At 52.9% G+C, this 15,937-nt stretch overlaps 1 protein-coding gene across 3 annotated transcripts in view; it reads left to right on the top strand.

Moving 5' to 3' along the window:
• The window catches only part of UBE2O (ubiquitin conjugating enzyme E2 O), a 49,428-nt gene that overhangs the window by 14,480 nt on the left and 19,011 nt on the right, over nucleotides 1-15,937 (top strand). Inside the window, exon 1 of one of the 3 annotated variants that reach the window (XM_043461586.1) lies at nucleotides 10,323-11,158. The exons of the other annotated variants lie outside the window; for them this stretch is intronic. Coding sequence (XP_043317521.1) covers nucleotides 11,027-11,158 — 132 coding nt within the window. The 5' untranslated portion in view covers nucleotides 10,323-11,026. Of the gene's footprint in view, nucleotides 1-10,322; nucleotides 11,159-15,937 lie in introns of those variants that run through there. 3 annotated transcript variants of the gene reach the window in all.

Below are 15,937 nucleotides of genomic sequence, written 5' to 3'. Positions count from 1 at the left end.
GGAGCAGGGGAGGGGAATGACAGTTGTGGTTTGGTTTGGTTTTCTTTTCTTTTTCAAGTTTAAACGAAGAAGCATTCCCAGAAACTTCCTAGCGCCTTTTGTCTCCACTCTTGGCATGTTGCTCACAAGGCGTGAAGGTTCAGGCGGGACCACCCCAGAAGTCTTCCCGAAGCCGAGGCTAAAGAAACTCTCGAGAGGACCCTCCACAGCCCAGAGCAGGCCGAGCCACGGGCAGTGGGCTGTTTCCTGTCTCCAGGGCAGGCATGATCCTGGCACTCAGACTCTTCCCCGTGGCTCCAGTGAGACATTTCCCAGGTGGCACCCCTCACAGAAGCACTGGGGCTGTGTCCTTGGCAATAGTTCCCAAGGTCAGCATGTGTTTCCTCTATAGAGGGGCTTCCAATTTCCCTGCCTCCCATGGACACTCACACCTTAGGTTCCCCTCTTCTGTGCTGGTGACCCTGGGCCATGAGGGCGTGATCAGTGCAGGTGGGTCTTCGGCTGAGGTCTGGAGATTCCTGATATTGGCTGCATCCGGGTTTTAAGGCATTGAGGTCCATGGCAGCAAGGAAGGGACTGGAAGGGGTGATTAGATTTGGCTTGACGGCTTTATTTTGTAATCGAGGAACTAAGACCCGGAGGGGCTAAGTGATGGAAGCGACAATGGACACCAACACTAAACCTTAGGAGACAGAGGTCCACAGGAGGGCGTCCATCTAATCTCTGAGTAGAAACCAAGGGGGTCAGCGGTGCTGATTTTAGTTTTCTGGTGATTTTAGTTGTAGTGGAGACAGTTTCTGGTTTTTGACTTGGAAAATAAAATCTATAATACAGAGGATTTAGGGGATTTACACCATGACTCGAGACATATTCCAAGAAAATTTTCTACTCAAGAACATACAACCAGGCAGCTTAACCTGGGCTTGCTTGGGGAAAAAAAAAAAGCAGCCACCAGCTTTATTGAGATATAACTCATATGCCCAGGTGGCGCTAGTGGTAAAGAACCCGCCTGGCAATGCAGGAGACATGAGAGATGTGAGTTCGGATCCCTAGGTTGGGAAGATCCCCTGGAGGAGGACATGGCAACCACCCTAGTATTCTTGCCTGGAGAATCCCACGGACAGAGGAGCCTGGTGGGCTACAGTCCATGGGGTCGCCAAGAGTTAGATATGATGAAGGAAGCCGCTTAGCTCGCATACTATAAAATTCACTCTTTTAAGGAAGACAATTCAAATGGTTTTTAGTATATTCAGAGGTTTGTACACCCACCATTACGGTCTAAATTTAGAACACTTTTATCACCCCCCAGAAAGAAACCCTATACCCATCAGCAGTTACACCACATTCCCCACTCCTCTCAACCCCTGGTAATAACCACTTTCTGTCATTGTGGGTTTGCTTGTTCTGGACGTTTCATATAGTTGGAAACATAAAGAGTTGGCCTTCTGTGTCTGACTTCTTTCCCTTAGCCTGTTTCCAAGTTTCTTCATGTTGTAGCACATAACTGCGTGCGTGCTCGGTCATGTCTGACTCTTTACAGCCCCGTGGACTGCAGCCCGCCAGGCTTCTCTGTCCGTGGGACTCCCAAGGCAGGAACACTCAGAGTGGGTTGCTATTTCCTTCTCCAGGAGATCTTCCTGACGTAGGGATCAAACCCACGTCTCCTGCATTGGGAGGCAGATTCTTTACCAGGGGGCCACCTGGTGACAGCACAGAACAGGGCTTCATTCCTGTTTCTGGCCGGGCGGTCGTCCGCTGTGGGCTCCCCTGCTGGCTTGTTGGTACCAGTCTCTGGGTGGTGGCCATCCTAGCGGGTATGCAGTGGTGTCACATTATGATGCCATGTGCATTGTGACTCATGATGCTGAGTGTCTTTTCATCATGTATTTTCTTGGGAGACATGTCTATTGAGATACATCGTTTGCCCGGTTGTTAGCTCGGGCGATGTGCTGACTTGCCTCTGAGACCCTGCATTTGGGTCTGGTCTGTCCTTTAGACCCTGGCAGGCGGGCCCCCTCCTGTGGTAGGTGCCCTGTCTGTGTCTCTGGGGTCTGGGCCAGGTGTCTTGCTTTACACTGGGATCTAGCTTCCTTTCCTGTTTAAATAGCTTTAGGGGATTTGAGACCCTTAGTAAACTGAAAGATCTTTAGGTTCTACATCTTTCTAAGAACAGAGTTCTGATTGTTGTACCTCTGGTGCTCCACAATGACTCTAGAATGAGAATGAGGTTGTTGAATGGGGCTTCTTGGGCAGCAGGGCAGCCTTTCACATATGTTCCAGTCGCTTGAAATAGGCATAGTATGCCATTTACAATTGAAGGTTTTCAAAGGCATAGACTATACTGTCTTTTTTTTCCCCTTGACTCTCTCGTAGTACAGATTGTAATATTTCTTATGCGGTAGGTGATGAGACGGGGTTCTCCAGGTAAAGAATCCATCTGCCAATGCAGGAGACGCAGGTTTGATCGCTGCATCGGGAAGATCTCCTTCCTGGAGAAGGAAATGGCAGCCCACTCCGGTATTCTTGCCTGGAGAATTCCATGGACAGAGGAGCCTGGCGGGCTACAGTCCATGGGGTCGCAAAGAGTCGGACACAACTGAGCGAATAAACAATAGCGACTGGTGATGCAGTGCTTGTTGCTTGGCATGAATGCACTTTGGTCTTCGTGGTTTCTGGAGCCATTTGGCAGGTGGCCATGCCTAGATGGTGCAAGGAGGCCTGTGTGTGACATGGGGCTTTGTCTGCAGGCCCTGGGCTTTCCGAGTGTGTCTTGGCTGCCGCCGCTTCACAGATCCTCCCTCCTCAAGCAGCATGGCTGGCTGCCGAGGGGCACATGTGCTGCTATTTATGCCCTGCGACTTTCTCAGTGGTTGTTCTGAGGTTAGCATGTAAGAGTCTGATTTCATTTTGTAAGTGTGTGAAGTGTTGATTGCCCGCGCCTGTTGCCTGACAATGACTGCAAGTCCCTCCCTCCCAGAGCCCAGCTTTGTCCTGGATCAGTTCTGATTGGAAATCACAGCCATCTGTGGAATTTAAAGTTTCTTTGACATTTGAAACAAATGCCGTTTGTAGGAGCAGACAGGTGGCCCTTTCAGAGCACCGAGGGAGTTTCAAGTGGAGTTGTGCTTTCTCTTCCTGTCCCCCCATTCCGAATCTTGGAGTTGCCAGTACTGGAAGAGCCCATCAGAAATGCCCTGGTGTCTAGTAGGTAGTGTGCACATACTTGGAGATGAGTGTTGAAACTGAAGATTTCTAATTTGAGTTTGTGATTTCTTGTTTTTGTTGACACGTTACCATCTCTCCATCTTCACATACGTCCCATTGTCGTTGTCGTTGTTCAGTCTCTAAGGCATGTCCGACTCTCTCTGACCCCACGAACTGCAGCAGGCCAGGTTTCCCTGTCCTTCACTCTCTCCTGGAGTTTTCTCAAGCTCGTGTCCGTTGAGTCAGTGATCCCATCTAACCATCTCATCCTCTGCCACCCTCTTCTCCTGCCTTCAGTCTTTTCTAGCATCAGGATCTTTTCCAGTGAGTCAGTTCTTGGCATCAGGTGGCCAAAGTATTGGAGCTTCAACTTCAGCATCAGTCCTTCCAATGAATATTCAGGGTTGATTTCTTTAGAACTATAAAAGTGAAAGTGTTAGTCGCTCAGTTGTGTCCGACTTTTGAGACCCCATGGACTGTATGTAGCCTGCCAGGCTCCTCTGTCCATGAAATTCTCCTGGCGATAATACTGGAGTGAGTAGCCATTCCCTTTTCCAGGAGATCTTCTCAGCCCAGGGATCAACCCTGGCTCTCCCCCATCGCAGGCAGATTCTTTACCATCTGAGCCACCAAGGAAGCCCTTTAGGGCTGTGGTTGTGTGTAAATGCTTTGCAGAATTCAGGTTAAGGAGCTCTGGTTGACATGGTATGCTTGGGTTAACACGGGTGATTGAACATATTAATTTATCTCCACTTCCTCCAGAAACCCTTCTAAAATGACAGTAAAAGAATTTTTAAAATGTCTAAACCCACGAGGACCAAGAATAGGAGAGAAGACGTAAGACAGGAGGCTTCAAGCTGTGGAAGATGGACAGTAGAAGGCGGCAGAGCAGGACCGAAATGTTCGTGCCGCAGAGACCTGCCCAGGGGCAGTATGGAAGCCTGGGGTCCTCAGTGCCGGGACTACGTCTGAGCCTGAAGACGGGGCAGTTCGCTGAGAGTCTCCGTGGGAGGAAACGAAGCTCCCCGAGTTACCCGTCTGCTTGTACCAACCAGAGAATACTTACCTCCTCTGCCCACAAGAGCAGAGGCTGATGCTCTGGAGAAATCCTCAAACCAGGCACTCTGGACAAGGCACCTCAGGTGGAGCAAAGTGGGCAGCCAAACCCTGAAAGGAGGGGATTCAGGGAAGTCTGTCCAGTTGAGGGGAAATCCCAGAGCCCGAGGCCAGGCAGGGCTCAGGGTTGGAGGACTCCCCTCTGGAAGAAGAAACAGTGTCAGACCTGTGGTTGCTAGCGTTTGGTAGGCCCTCAAAGCAGAAGCTGGATGCTTAAGCTAATACCATCAGTACGGGTCCAGAGGCTTGCTTGTGTGCACAAAGCTTCCATCATCTTTTTATTGCCTCAGGTTTTAGATTTTTTTATTTTGAAATAAATGTAGATTCCTAAGAAGTTGCAAAAAATGGTACAGACAGGTCCCCTGCACCGTCCATCCAGTTTGCCCCAGTGGTTACATCGTACGTAACCACGGCCAGTATCAAAACCAGGAAGTTGACATGTCCCAGATGCTTGTGTATGTAGCTTCACGTAACCACCATAGCGGTCAAGGTACAGGCCTGTTCCATCATCACAAAGAATTCCCTGATGACTCATTTAAAAATAGGAATGGACAGCAAGGATCACTGCCTGTTTGCCTAAGGTTCCCTGCACAAAGGGTAGAGGCCAGAACAAGCAAAGAGAAAGATATATCAGAGGAAACAGCTGATAACTGCAAACAGAAAAACCCTCAAAACATATAGCGAATAGCCTCAGAGAAATAAGAGTCAGTATTTTGTCAATGAAATGAAAGAGGATGCTATAAAAGTCAGAAGAGGAAATAATTCTTAGAAATTAAAAACACAACATTAGAAGGAAAAAAAGCGTTGACAAAGACTCCCAGGAAATAGACCATCAGACATCTAGGCAATCTGTAAAGAGAGGGAAAACAAAGGGCAGAAATGTATCAAAGAAACAAGAAATGTTTCCAGAATTGGTGATCACAAGGTTCCAGGGTGGTGAATGGGAAAGTCCTAACTGGCACATTCGTGTAATTCCAGAACCCTGGGGATAAAGCTTCCAAAGCGATCAGTCACTGAGCAAGTTTGGGAATGAAGATGCATCGGATTCTCAACCTCATGGGAAGGCAGAAGGCAGTGGAGTGGGTTTCCAGTCTGACGTGGTAGATGAGGCTGAGGTACGATAGAGCCACTCCTCCTGCAGTCACAGAGAAGTGTGGTGTAAAATATAACAGAGATTTTAAATATAACTGAACACATGAGAAAGAAATTAAATAACAAGACACTGAATCAAAGAGGGAGCCTCAAACCTGCAGATGTCCTGGCAGCTCTGGGGGTGGGTGTGTGTGTGTGAGTGAGTCAGTCCCTCAGCCGTATCTGGCTCTCTGAGACCCCATGGACTGTAACCTGCCAGGTTACTCTGTCCATGGAATTTTCCAGCCAGGAATACTGGAATTGGGCTGCCATTTCCTCAGTCAGTTCAGGCTCTCAGTAGTGTCTGACTCTTTGCGACCCCGTGGACTGCAGCACACCAGGCTTCCCCGTCCATCACCGACTCCCAACTTGCTCAAACTCATGTCCATCAAATCGGTGATGCCACCCGACCATCTCATCCTCTGTCGTCCCCTTCTGCTTTCAGTCTTCCCAAGTGTCAGGGTCCTTTCCCGTGACTCAGTTCTTCGCATCAGGTGGCCAAAATACTGGAGCTTCAGCATCACTCCTTCCAATGAATATTCAGGGTTGATTTCCTTTAGGATTGACTGGTTTGATCTCCTTGCAGTCCAAGGGACTCTCAAGTCTTCTCCAACACCACAGTTCAAAAGCATCAATATCTTCGGTGCTCAGCTTTCTTTATCATCCAACTTTCACATCTATACATGACTACTGGAAAAGCCATAGCTTTGACTGAAGGGACCTTCATCGGCAATTCCTACTCCAGGGGACCTTCCTTACCCAGAGATTGAACCCACATCGCCTGTGTCTCCTGCATTGCAGGCAGATTCTTTACCCACTGAGCCATCAGGAAAGCCCCAGGGATGTTTACTGGGCCCTGAAACAGGCCCAACAATAATATAACTTTGGATTCTTTTAAAAATGTATAGAATTGAAATAGAAATCCCCATTAAAGGGCTATTAACTGGTAAAAGGGGAAAAAACAGACATGAGAAAATCTCCCCCATGGAGCCCGAGAAATGATGAGGAAGTTTATCATTGTCCTGCACTCAGGCACTGAGGGAAGTCTCCTGTGAGCAATCGAAACATCTGAGTTTGAGGTCTGTGTTTATAATCCCTACGTGTTTCAGGAATCCCCAAGCCAGCACCAGACTGGTGATACTCCTGGAGCTACTTGCAGAAAGAAAAGCAAAAAGTTTGTAGAATGACCCTTGCACAGCTCAGGCCACCTGGAATCCTATGATTTCCACAAATTACCAGCTCATGCCAATAAATTATTAAACATACAGAAATCATAAGCAAGAGTCAGGTGTCACAACAAACAGGAGGATTTCCAACATTTTACAACTTCAGTTGATAGAAGAGATCGTAATATAATGTTTAAGGTGATCAAAGGGCTAAAAGAAAGATTAGAAATCAAGAAAAGAATAGGATACAGTACATTTTAAAGAGGCTGGGTTTTTTTTTGTTTTTTTATTTAAGGAACCACGTAAAATCTCTACGATAAAAACTCTAGCTGTTGCATATAAAACCCAACAGAGATGTTAAATGGCAAAATAGACGCGCCCCAGGAGAGAATCATGTATGAGCCAGAAAAGAGATCTGAAGAAGTTAAGTAGAGTTAGCACAGAGATCCAGGGAGTTGGTGCAGAGGGGAGGACGCGAGGAGGGCCCAGGCCAGCTCTGATGGAGTTCCCACGGGGCTCGGGCACATCTTAAAAACAGCTTGAGAGGAAAACAGAGATCGCTCCCAAGGCTCAACAGTGAAACTCAGCAAGTGTCTACATAGTAATAGGGAGGTCAGACCATGGTAGAAGATAATCTTCACGAGGACGATAAGACCAGGATGCCATTCTATCGCGAGAACAGAATACAGGCATTGTGGTGGGAGGGGGAGGTTCAGGAGAGAGGGGACATGTGTATGCCTATGGCCGATGCATCTTGGTGTATGGCAGAAACCAACACAATATTGTAACGCAACCATCCTCCAGTTAAAAATATATAAGCATTTTCACAGAAATAGAAACCCAAGTTTATTCACTCACAGACTCTCACTGGACTTGAGGAAGAAGGAAACTAAACCCAGGACAGAGACACAGAGAATGGTATGCAGAGACAGCAGAAACTTGTGGTAGAGCTGGATCATGGTCAGCGAGTAAAACAGCAGTCATTACTGATTTGAGGAGAGTTGGAAACTAAAATCCTGACAGGCGGTCAGTGGAAATGGGGAGAGGGTCATGGGAGTGAACCTGAAGGTCTTTGAACTGTTAGGGAAGAGTGGGAGGGTGACTGGTTTCCTCTAGACTTTCTGAGTCAGTCGGACACGTTAAAACGTTCATGGTAGAAATAGGATCAATAGCTTTCAAACCAATAGAGGGAGAATGTTCGGAATTATAAAAACTAGGTCATTTCACTGGAAAAAAGAGAAAAGAAAAAGTGCAGTAGACAGAAAACGCTACAGGTGACGGAAGGACATCCACACGGATCACAGAGAATATAATCAGAGCAACAGCGCCAGGTAACACGGAGTCCCTCAGTTTGGATGAGCAGAGCCCTCTACACTCTGTGGGAGCGTCTCAACCAGCCAGTCACCTGGCAAGTGCTTCTGCCCGGGCCTGCGAGGACTGGAGACACGTGCTCCCGCGGGCCTTCTCCAGAAGCTGGTGGGAAGTGTGCTGCACCTAGACCAGGGGGTGTCCTGGGATCCAGACCACGAGATCCCACCCAGGCAGGCATTGGAGAGGCGGGCTGGAATCTGCAGGAGGGAGAGGGACAGGAGCCCTCTCCCAGAGCCGTCCTGTTAGACGGGGCCCCCCGGGGGCGGGGTAGAGGGCTGACCCCTGGGCCAGGCCGAGGACCACAGTCCACGTGTGACGGGACCCTGCCCTTGAGCAGCGGCTGTTGTAGTTGGAGCAGAAACTCAGATGTTCAGAGGTGGCGGCCAGCAGAGGGTCTCTCGCTGGGCACACACAACATTTATGAGGCTGAAGCCGAGCCCTGCAGCCTGCCCAAGCCGGCACAAGGCTCAGCTGGCAGACTCAGCTGGCCTGTGGGACGCCAGCCTCATGGAGGGGGCCAGATCGGAGGCGCCGCCCTGGTTACCTCGCAGGCCGCACTCTTGAGAGCCTCAGACCTGTCTTTGAAGTCTTAAAGAGAGGCCCTTCCCCAGCCCGCAGCCCCTCCTTCCAGCCTAGTTCCCGAAGGAGCTGCCACCCTCCACTGCCTGCTTCCTGGGGGGCCAGTGGCTGGGGGTGCAGCTGAACACTGCCTCTATCCCCGGCCCAGGTCCCACAGGTTTCCCCACGGCCAAAGCTGTCTGCTTCCAGGGCAGGGCAGGTGCTGTGGGAGAAGGAAGCAGGGCAGTCAGAGAAGGTCTTCCTGATAGGGTGACGCCCGAGCAAAGACGAGTCAGCTGTCTGGGCACGTGTAACAGCCGTGACTGTCACCGTGGCGGTGCCTCATGTGTGACTGCTCGTTGCACTTCCGTGCCCCCGCCTCCTCTTGGCTCCTCCCGGCCTGATGTTTCGTTAGCACCAGGCACACACAGCGTCTGGCATCCTTGTAGGTGTGCAGATTGTCGCGGGAGTGTGTGGATAGATGGATGGATGGTCCACGGTCGCGTGAGCAGCCTGTGATAGATGTCAAGGGAAGCCAACCCAGGCTTCTGCAAGGCGGGCTCTGTCCCTGCCGAGCCGCTGGGAGAGGAGGGGTGGGTCTGGAGCCCAGGCCCGAGGAAAGCGGGGTTCACGCTGGGTGCCCCGTCGCCGCCTCTCCCGGCACGGTTCACTGCATAGCTCTGCACTTCCCCTCCCGTTTCAGGGCAGCTCAGACTGACCGGTGAAGTAAGCCCTGCAATTGCTGGCAAAGCATAAGCAGGGGTGGGCAAGAGAGCTGCCATTTCCATTACTCGCCACATGCCACTCGTGTCCTGGCCTCCGTCTCAGAACCGTCACAGGCCTGCCGCCTGCTGTCACCCTCATGTGACTCAGTTGGACCTTGAAAGGATTGTGGCAGAGCGCTTATCCCCATCTTCCTCCACTCAGATTGATGGGGGGTCCTGGATGCAGCCTGTGAGAGGTGGGAAGGATTCTTCAGATGCCAGCCTGGAGTCATCTTCTGGTTATTCACACTTCCGGTCCGCAGCCTGTTGGCCAGTGCGGAGGCCCCGGGGATTAAGAGAGAGAAGGACAGCCCCAGTCGGAGGGAGGGGCTTCCCTGGTGGCACAGTGGTGAAGAATCCACCTGCCAATGCAGGAGATGCAGGTTTGATCCCTGGGTCAGCAGGATCCTCTGGAGATGGAAATGGCAACCCACTCTGGTATTCTTGCCTGGGAAATCCCATAGAAGAGAAGAGCCTGGCAGGGTACAATCCATGGGAGGGCAAAGAGTTGGACACGCCTGAGCAGCTTAGCATGCATGCAGGTTGGGGAGAGAGCAAGGCTGAAATGTTTCTTGTAAAAGGTATATACCGTGTATCCCCGGCAGGTTCCAGCCCTTCTCAAGCAGGGGTGCTGACACCCCAGGGCATACACCAAAATGTGTTAATCGATGCTGATTGCTACCGTCCTTCAGAGAACAGAAAATAGTCACCTTCTGTGCCCTGAGGGCTCAAATGACGATGACTCCGGCCTTTCTGTCTTTGGAGGAGTTGTGAGCTTGCAGGACCCAGCTGGGTCTCTGGTGCCTGCAGGTGTTTCCTCCTCACCTCGCTCCAGTGGGTGGCGAGTCCTTTCCTTGTTTGCGGCCACGCCAGTTACCACACGCTCAGCTCAAGCCGGCTGCTCATTAAGCATTTGTTCTGTTAGAAATCTTTGCTCAGAGGGCAGGCTACCCCATCCGCCCCTGGTCTAATTCTGGTGACATGGGGTGGCTGAGAAAGGACTGTCGAGGTGGGCGCGGGTGAGCAGTGAGGCCAGTCAGCTGCTCCGTGGCGGGGCCAGCCTGTCTGTGGGGCTCTGGGTGGCTGTGCCATGGACCGAGGGCCTCAGGCCAGTTCAGAAGGCCGTCAGCACTTTGGGAGCAGCTGGCTGTGGGACCGTCGCTCAGTGATGTGAGGCCCTGGCTCGCTTTCCATCCCAGGGGGGGCCTCCTCGCTTCCTCCTTGCCTTTCTGTGCCTTGGCCAAAGCTCTTGCTTCCTGGGCAGGGGGTGGGGAGAGAACATGTTTGCAGCCCCTCACCCAGTTTGTGTTGGAAAGATGGAGTTTTGGAATTGAGGAAAGCAGAGGACCACAGTTATTCCGGGGAGAGTCCTGGAAGCTCCTGGCCCCCTGATGTGGATCCCCCTTAACTGCCCACGGGGTGGCTCAGGGCGTGAGTGGGATGGGGGCACAGAGCCCTCACGGATAGTAAAGACAAAACTGCCCAGGAGGTCAGCCACCCTGCACCACCCCCACCGCCCAGCCCAGCCCACCTCACCTCAGTGAGAACCTGGCCCCGGAGGAAAGACTCGGCCTTGGACCAGGGCTCTGGTGTGTTATTTTTACTGCCTTTTCCTCCCATATTTGCATTTTTAAAAATAGCAATGCAGAGTGGATCCCTGTCAGTCTGAGTCTGCTGTGGAAGGTAGGATGCATTTCGCACGGAGTGTGGCTGTTGATGAGCAACAATTCTCAGCGTTTGGGAGCATGGACCGCAGGAGCCGTGGCTCTCCTGGGGGGAGCGTCCCCAGCCTGCCACTGCGGGAACAGGCCCAGCGCTCTGCCGGCCAGCGATGACGTCATCTTGAAGGTGATGTCACTTTTCTGCGGGTTTGAAAGGGGGGAGGTGAAGAGGGAGCAGGAGCGTCTGGGAGGCGGGGTCCCGGTGGTCGTCCCTGAGGACTGGACCAGGCAGAGACTGGGCCTCCTGCCAGGGTGGTTCTTTCTCAGACTCGGGGTTCTTACCCGCAAGGAGAGCCGAATTCGATGGACCAGCTCCCACCCATTCGGTCAGCCGGCTCTAAAATCCCCGCGGTTCTTGTGGCCGCAGTGTGGGGCCCGGACCTGCCTTCCTGCCTGGAGGTCTCCACCGTGGGAAAACCGAGTCCCCCAGGTGTCCAGGGACTCGTGCTAGCAGGTTCCGCCCTTTGCCATCTAGGCAGCAGCCGGCCTGGGTCAGGTCCTAGGGCTCTTGGCCCCCAGGGTCTGGGGCTTTGTTCTTGGCATCTGTCTGGAAGCTGATGGAGGCCAGGGTCTGGACCACCTGAACAGAGGTCAGAGTTGGGGCCTCGTCATTTAGAGAACCTGGTGCCTGTGTGTGCTCAAGGGCTGACCCGCTGGAGGGCGTCAGGGATACTTGGGGGGCGGGTGTGAGCTCAGCCTCACTTTGCTTTGCTAGTTATTGTAATCCACCTCACTTTTGCATCTTGATCCCCCAGGTTTTTTATCTTGAAATTAAAAAAAAAATTAATAACGGGGACCTCCTTGATGGTTCAGTGGTTAACTACAGGGGACAGGGTTTCGATCTCTGGTCAGGGAACTAAGATCCTTGGTGTGCAGCCAAAAAAAAAAAAAATTAAAAACAAATGTCCCTGGGTAGTCAGGGCCCTCTTTTGTTTTAGAAGAAAGAGAAACATACTGGTTGAAAGTAGAGCTATTTTAACCAGGCTGGTAATCAGACTTGCCCAGGGAACATTAAGAAATAGATTGCTGGTTTCACCTAGGGATTCATTCAGTGGGTTTGGGGTTTTATATATATATCAGGAATCAGTGTTTTTGAAAGAGCTCTGAGGATTCTGATAGTTGCTTTAAAACCTAGTCCTCCTCCCGAGGGACCTGCCGAGGTGGCGTCCGTTTTTCTTCATAATCTTTTGCTATTTCAACACTGCTGGGTTAAATATATCTAGACTTCTCCACTGTGTTTTTATGGGGCCATTGGTTCGTTTCCACCAGTTGCCCTTCAGAGATCGAACACAGTGGTGGGTGTTCAGCCGAAACACTGCCTTGCTGTTGCTGATTTTAGGGTTTGGCGTCTGGAGGTGGGTGTCCAGTAGTGGAGATACATTTTGAATCCCTCACTCTCAGAACCGTGTCCTCCTTCAGACCTGTGACAATATGAATTCCAGCTGAGACGTCCTTCTTCCCGTGTGAGACCTAGAGGAGCTCGGAGGAAGGAAGTTTCATGCTTAGTCAGACAGAAAAGAAAATCAGGCCAGGGTCTCGTGTGCTGGCGTCTGCTCACTGGTCACCCCTTCTCCTCCGACAGCACAGGGGCTCCATGAGGCTCCAAGGCTGTCCTGGTCCTGGTGGGGGCCGGGGGCGAGGCTCACTCTATGAGTGCCAGCTCTGGGACCACCCCCTGCACGCCGTCTCCAGGCCCTTGCTCCTGATCGGGCCATGAGCACTCCTTCCCCTGCCCCCACCACCCCCGGCTCCCTGGGGCCTGAGAGCGTCCGCGCTAACTCCTGGCCTGCACTGACCCCTGTCCCACACTGGGTGCTGTCTCCTCCACACTGGGTCCCTGGATCTCACCTCTCCCGGGGTAGGCACCTCAGCGCCGCTGGGCCACCAGCTGAGCGCTCCATCTCCCACACACTCTGATTCACTCTTGGCCGCATCCCCTTGGTCCGCATCACTCTTGGCCCTGGAGGTGGGTGTGTCTGCTGTCATTAAAAGAGGAGGAGAATTGTGACCATATAAACAAGAAGGTGGTAACTGGCAGACTCCAAGATTTCCTGGGATTTTCTTTGAAAGAGCTCCCTGATACTGAAATCCTTTCCGTTTATACAAGACCTTTTAGAAACACCCTCTAAATCAAAATGCACCTGTATGTTAATTTCTGCGTCTCATTTCTGTCTTCATGGGTGTTAATTTCACATATTTGTTTCCTCCAGCTGAGGTCTGAGTTCCTGGGGAGAAACCTTCAGGGGCGCGGTCCAGGCTCTGCCCCGGCACTCCCTCCCGTCACAGGGCCTTCTTGGGCCGGAGGTCTTTGGGGGTACATATTCCCGATGGACTCCCCACCTGGCCCCTCAGCAAGGGCAGGCGCTGGGCAGGTAGACCCCAGGGCTCCCGGAGGCACTGAGGGGACGAGCTCTGGAGTCGGAAGGGGCTGCCTGTCCCGGGGGCTGCCTGTCCCGGGGGACGCCCGGGGAGGTGACGGGTCTTACTCATCCCTGCAGCCGGGGCGTAGCCATGCCGTGGCCTCCGAGGCCCAGCCATGCCGTGGCCTCCGAGGCCCTGGCTCTCGGCGTGGGCAGCCACAACCTCGCCTCCCTATGCCGACGGGGCTGGAGGGACACTTCTCCCCGCCCCAGGAAGTCTGTTTTTTTGAGGTCAGTCAGGGTTTTAGGACTTAAAAATCAAACCAGGAGGTTGATAGCAGCCCCCAGGAGCCATTCAGTCTCTGCCAGGGTTGTCAGGCCAGTTGGTGCCTGAGTGACACCCAGTGCCCCAGGGTGGGTATCCCTTCCACGCCTTGAAATAGTGACAGCAGGTGTCTGAGGCACACGCAGAGGTCGGTGTGCGGCCCGGGAGGCTGTGCTTCCTCCACATGGGGTCCCTGACACTTGAGGGTGGGCTCGGCCTGCCCCGCTGGACTCAGACACAGGCCCTTTCAGCTGTTTCTCCTCCTCTCTTGCTGCCTTTAAAATGCCAGTCAGAAGAGCCAGGATTTGGGGCTATGTATCAAAATCGCTTTAGGAGCCTTCTCCGAATGCCTGCTTTCAGATTACCATGCGGGGGACCGACTGGGCAGGGAGCCTGTGCTGGGCCCCTCCTTCCACCCCCAGGCCCTTCTGTTGAGCCGCTGTTACGTGGGGACAAGGTGACGTGCCCCTGGGTCACCCGGAGACCTTGTCAACCAGTGGACTCTAAGGTGGCCGGGCTGGCGCGGGCCTCCGAGCCTGCATTTCCAGTGAGATCCAGGAAGATGCCTCAGGGGCCACGAGGAGGGCCGCGCCCGCCAAATGAGGAAGGAGATAGCAGATCCAGGGCCCTGGAGTCCTGGCGCCGGTGGTCTGGGAAGGCCCCTCACCTCTCCAAGCCGCCAGCCTGCTCTGCGGGGTGAGAGAGACCACAGCAGTACCTCTGACCTCTACACGCAGGGCTTGTCCCCACACAGTGTGAGCTCCGTGAAGGTCTGCCCACAGGGTTCCCAACCTGGGTCATCGTTCTGCGACCTAAGCTGACATCAGACACGTGGGGGTGAGGGAGGGGTCTGGAGAGCAGCGCTGAGCCCTCTCTGGGCCTGCTCTCGGCCTCCTCAGGGATGCCCAGCAGCCCAGCCATGAGGACAGGCCTGAAACCATGCTGTTGACTTCTTTACCTCTTGAGGAGGGAGTTCTTTTCACTCTGAAGCGTCCCATCTCATACCCTCCTTCGGAATCCAGCAGTCCTGGGCTCTTTTGTCCTTTTTGGAGCCAGGCTGGTCAGGCTGGGGCCAAGACACTGGGTGCAGTGCTGAGTTCTTGAAGGCCGGCGCTGCCCTCCCCCCGAACGCTGCAGCATCTGCAGAGACACGACTCTGCTGCCCGGGCCTCAGCCGGTCCGCTGCCAGGCCCAGCTCTCCGGTCCTTCCCCGTCACTTAGCAGGCAGCTGGACTCGGTCCCCTTTGTCTGTCCCCTTGGGCACGCTGAGCCTTGGGCCGTCTCCGCACGCTGGCAGGCCTCAGCTGCAGTTTCCAGGCGGTGATGCAGTCATGCTGCGTTGCCTGGCCCTGATTGCAGGCTTCTGGTCTGTGGTGTACATCAGAGCAAGGGGGACCCTGGGGACAGGGCCACCACCCGGGGGGTGGGAGTGAGAGGCCTGGCCAGCACAGCTTTCATCTGGAAGGGTGTGAGTGTGGCGGGGGCGGTGGTAACCCTTGCCTACATCTCTGATGGACATTTCCTCTGCAGCCTGGCCCTTCCCACCTCCCCCACCTGCCCTTTGGCAACAGAAGTTTTAGTGTTTTCAGATATTTTCATTTGTCTCCCTCCAACTAAATGTAACTTCTGTAAAGCTGGGACACATACCTTCGTATTTGTACTCTTGTCTCGTTCTGAAATCTGTAGAAAACACTAAAAAACTATTGAATTGATTGACCTCAGTATTTGGATTCAGCGGAGCTTCTGCTGAGTGGTTTCTGTAGCATGTGATTGACAGAATTTTCCAGCGAGGGGCAGCAGCGTTGGTCTGTTCTCCCACTGCCCAGCCGTTTCCAGCTCTTCTCCCGCAGGCACGTGAGGCCCTCTGGCCATTTGTGTTTGCCAGTGAGACCTTCGATCCTCAGGTGGGCAGCTTGCTGATGGCTGGATTTTTAGGGACTTTCAGTCACATGATGGTCAACTGCTGTGAGAACGTCATTACTCTGGCATTCACTAGGCTCACTGGCCAGTCAGGTCCCCAGATGCATTCAGAACTGAAAGCTGGCAGAGGAGCCCGGCTCCCGCCCATAGTTAGTACCGTTTCCTGCCACTCCCAGTGGGACTGTTCTGAAAGCCAGCATTTTAAGTAAGCCTGACATTTTAAGTAAGGTCAGAAAGAGTTAAGAGTTTCCCCAGCCCCACAGTGTCTACGTGTAAACATTTGGATCCTAGGATTTTTGAT

The sequence above is a fragment of the Cervus canadensis genome, chromosome 1, assembly GCF_019320065.1.
Source record: "Cervus canadensis isolate Bull #8, Minnesota chromosome 1, ASM1932006v1, whole genome shotgun sequence".
NCBI lineage: Eukaryota > Metazoa > Chordata > Mammalia > Artiodactyla > Cervidae > Cervus > Cervus canadensis.
Note: the sequence above shows the minus strand (reverse complement) of the source record. Positions and strands in the feature narration are given on the sequence as shown.